General features: G+C 43.7%; 1 protein-coding gene across 1 annotated transcript; it reads left to right on the plus strand.

Annotated features, from left to right (window-relative positions):
* Nucleotides 1–610: 610 nt before the first annotated feature.
* On the plus strand, nucleotides 611–1,162 carry KRTAP26-1 (keratin associated protein 26-1; the record flags this gene model as incomplete). The annotated part of the gene is made up of 1 exon (XM_082693865.1): nucleotides 611–1,162. The coding sequence occupies one exon, from the start codon at nucleotides 611–613 to the stop codon at nucleotides 1,160–1,162; it is 552 nt and encodes a 183-aa protein (XP_082549991.1).
* Nucleotides 1,163–1,717: the final 555 nt, after the last annotated feature.

Raw genomic sequence — 1,717 nt, forward strand, 5'->3', positions numbered from 1 at the left:
AAAGCAACATACAAATTTGGTCACATTGAAATTTTTCATATTATACTGCTTTTAAACTTTTTCTGCCCGGAGTCATATAGGTTATAGAATTTTCACCATCTTTTACAAATACTTACTCTCAAGTTGCTTACCATTGACAATTTCCAAAAAGAATAGAATTTCCCCTCAAAGAGAGAAGTTTGTCATTGTTTCAAAGAATTTTGCTACAATTTTTTTTCCTCCTCCAAAGAGTTTTGCTATAACTTCTAAAGGCAATTCCAAGAGAGGAATTCTAGGAATGTTTACATAGTGGTGGTTATGCTTGGATTATGTGAATGAACCTTCAAACGTGTCTGTTTTCATTGGATAATTTAAGAAGGAGAGAGCCTATTAAAATCCAGTCACACTTCCTTGTAGATATACTCAATCAATGGAAAGAACATCCAGGTTTATGGGACATGGGAGCACCACTTCCGGGGCTATAATGGAGAGTTCTGATGCAGCTTCCCACAAGGAGGAAGAGTCTGTATACACAATCACCACCTTCTAGGGATATATAAGGGATCGAGCCAAATGAGGGGAGATACTCGCTTCTTCTCATTCAACTGCAACCTGCTTTTGAAGCCTCACTATGTCTTGCCACAACTGCCCTGCGACCTACAGCTTGGGATCCCTCAGAAATCCCTGCCATATTCCTCTCAGCTCCTCCATTGCCCTCTGCTCTCCAGGTGTGAGCTGTGGTGATGTCCTCTGCTTGCCTAGTAACTGTCAAGACCATCTCCGGCCTCTGGACAACTGTCAAGAGAGTTGCAGCGAACCAACTAACTGCCAGCCAGCCCACTGTGAGCCCAGCAACTATGAAACATCCTGCTGCCCTCCTACTACGTACTACGTGTCCAGACCCTGCCAAGGAACCACTTTTCTTCCTGCTGCTTCTTACATCTCTGGTTCCTGCCTCCCCGTATCCTGTAGACCTCTGAGCTATGTGTCCAGCAGCAGCCGACCCCTGAGCCTCCTCACTTACGGATGCCGCCCCTTGGGTTGTTTGCCCTGTGGTCCTCAACCACTGAGTATGGTGCCTAGCGGCCTCAGACCTCTGCATCCTGTCTTCACTGGATGCCAGCCTCTGAGCCATGTGTTCAGTACGTGCCCTGGATCTTGCTCTGCTCTGGGAGGCCGGTAGCTTCCTTGTTCCAGTCAATAATCCCGCCAAGGATTCAGGACAAAAATTCAAAGTCTATGGACTTGTGCTTCTTTCCTAGTAGTGCCTTTTCTTGCTCTTACTCTGTCTGATGTAATTCAAGCTGCTCCCTTCCTATTGTTATCTCTTTTTTATCTCTCCTTGGCATAAAACTTTTTGATTTACCATGCTCTTCAGTGTCACTCAGGTGTGGAAAGAATTGATTTGATTCATGCTATAATAAATGGGATTAAGTCAAAATTAAGAATCTGGGTCTTCATTTTGTCTTTCATTATTTCATTTGAACACAGGTATGACCAACCTCAACTGCTTGCAAGATAAGTGAATAGGACATGGGAGATGCAGCCGTATGTCCTTATCTCACAGTAGCATAATAGCTCGATGGTTTATTCCTTACACTTCTTTCTAGATCTCTGATCCTAGTTATTTAAGAGACCTAAAAAGCCCTTGGTGGAAGTGACTTTGAGAAGGCAAGATGAGGAACATTTTCCTTATCTCTCTCATCCAGTGAACATACTTCCACCAAAATCCCCTTTT

The sequence above is a fragment of the Mustela nivalis genome (assembly GCF_964662115.1).
Source record: "Mustela nivalis genome assembly, chromosome: 1".
Lineage (NCBI taxonomy): Eukaryota > Metazoa > Chordata > Mammalia > Carnivora > Mustelidae > Mustela > Mustela nivalis.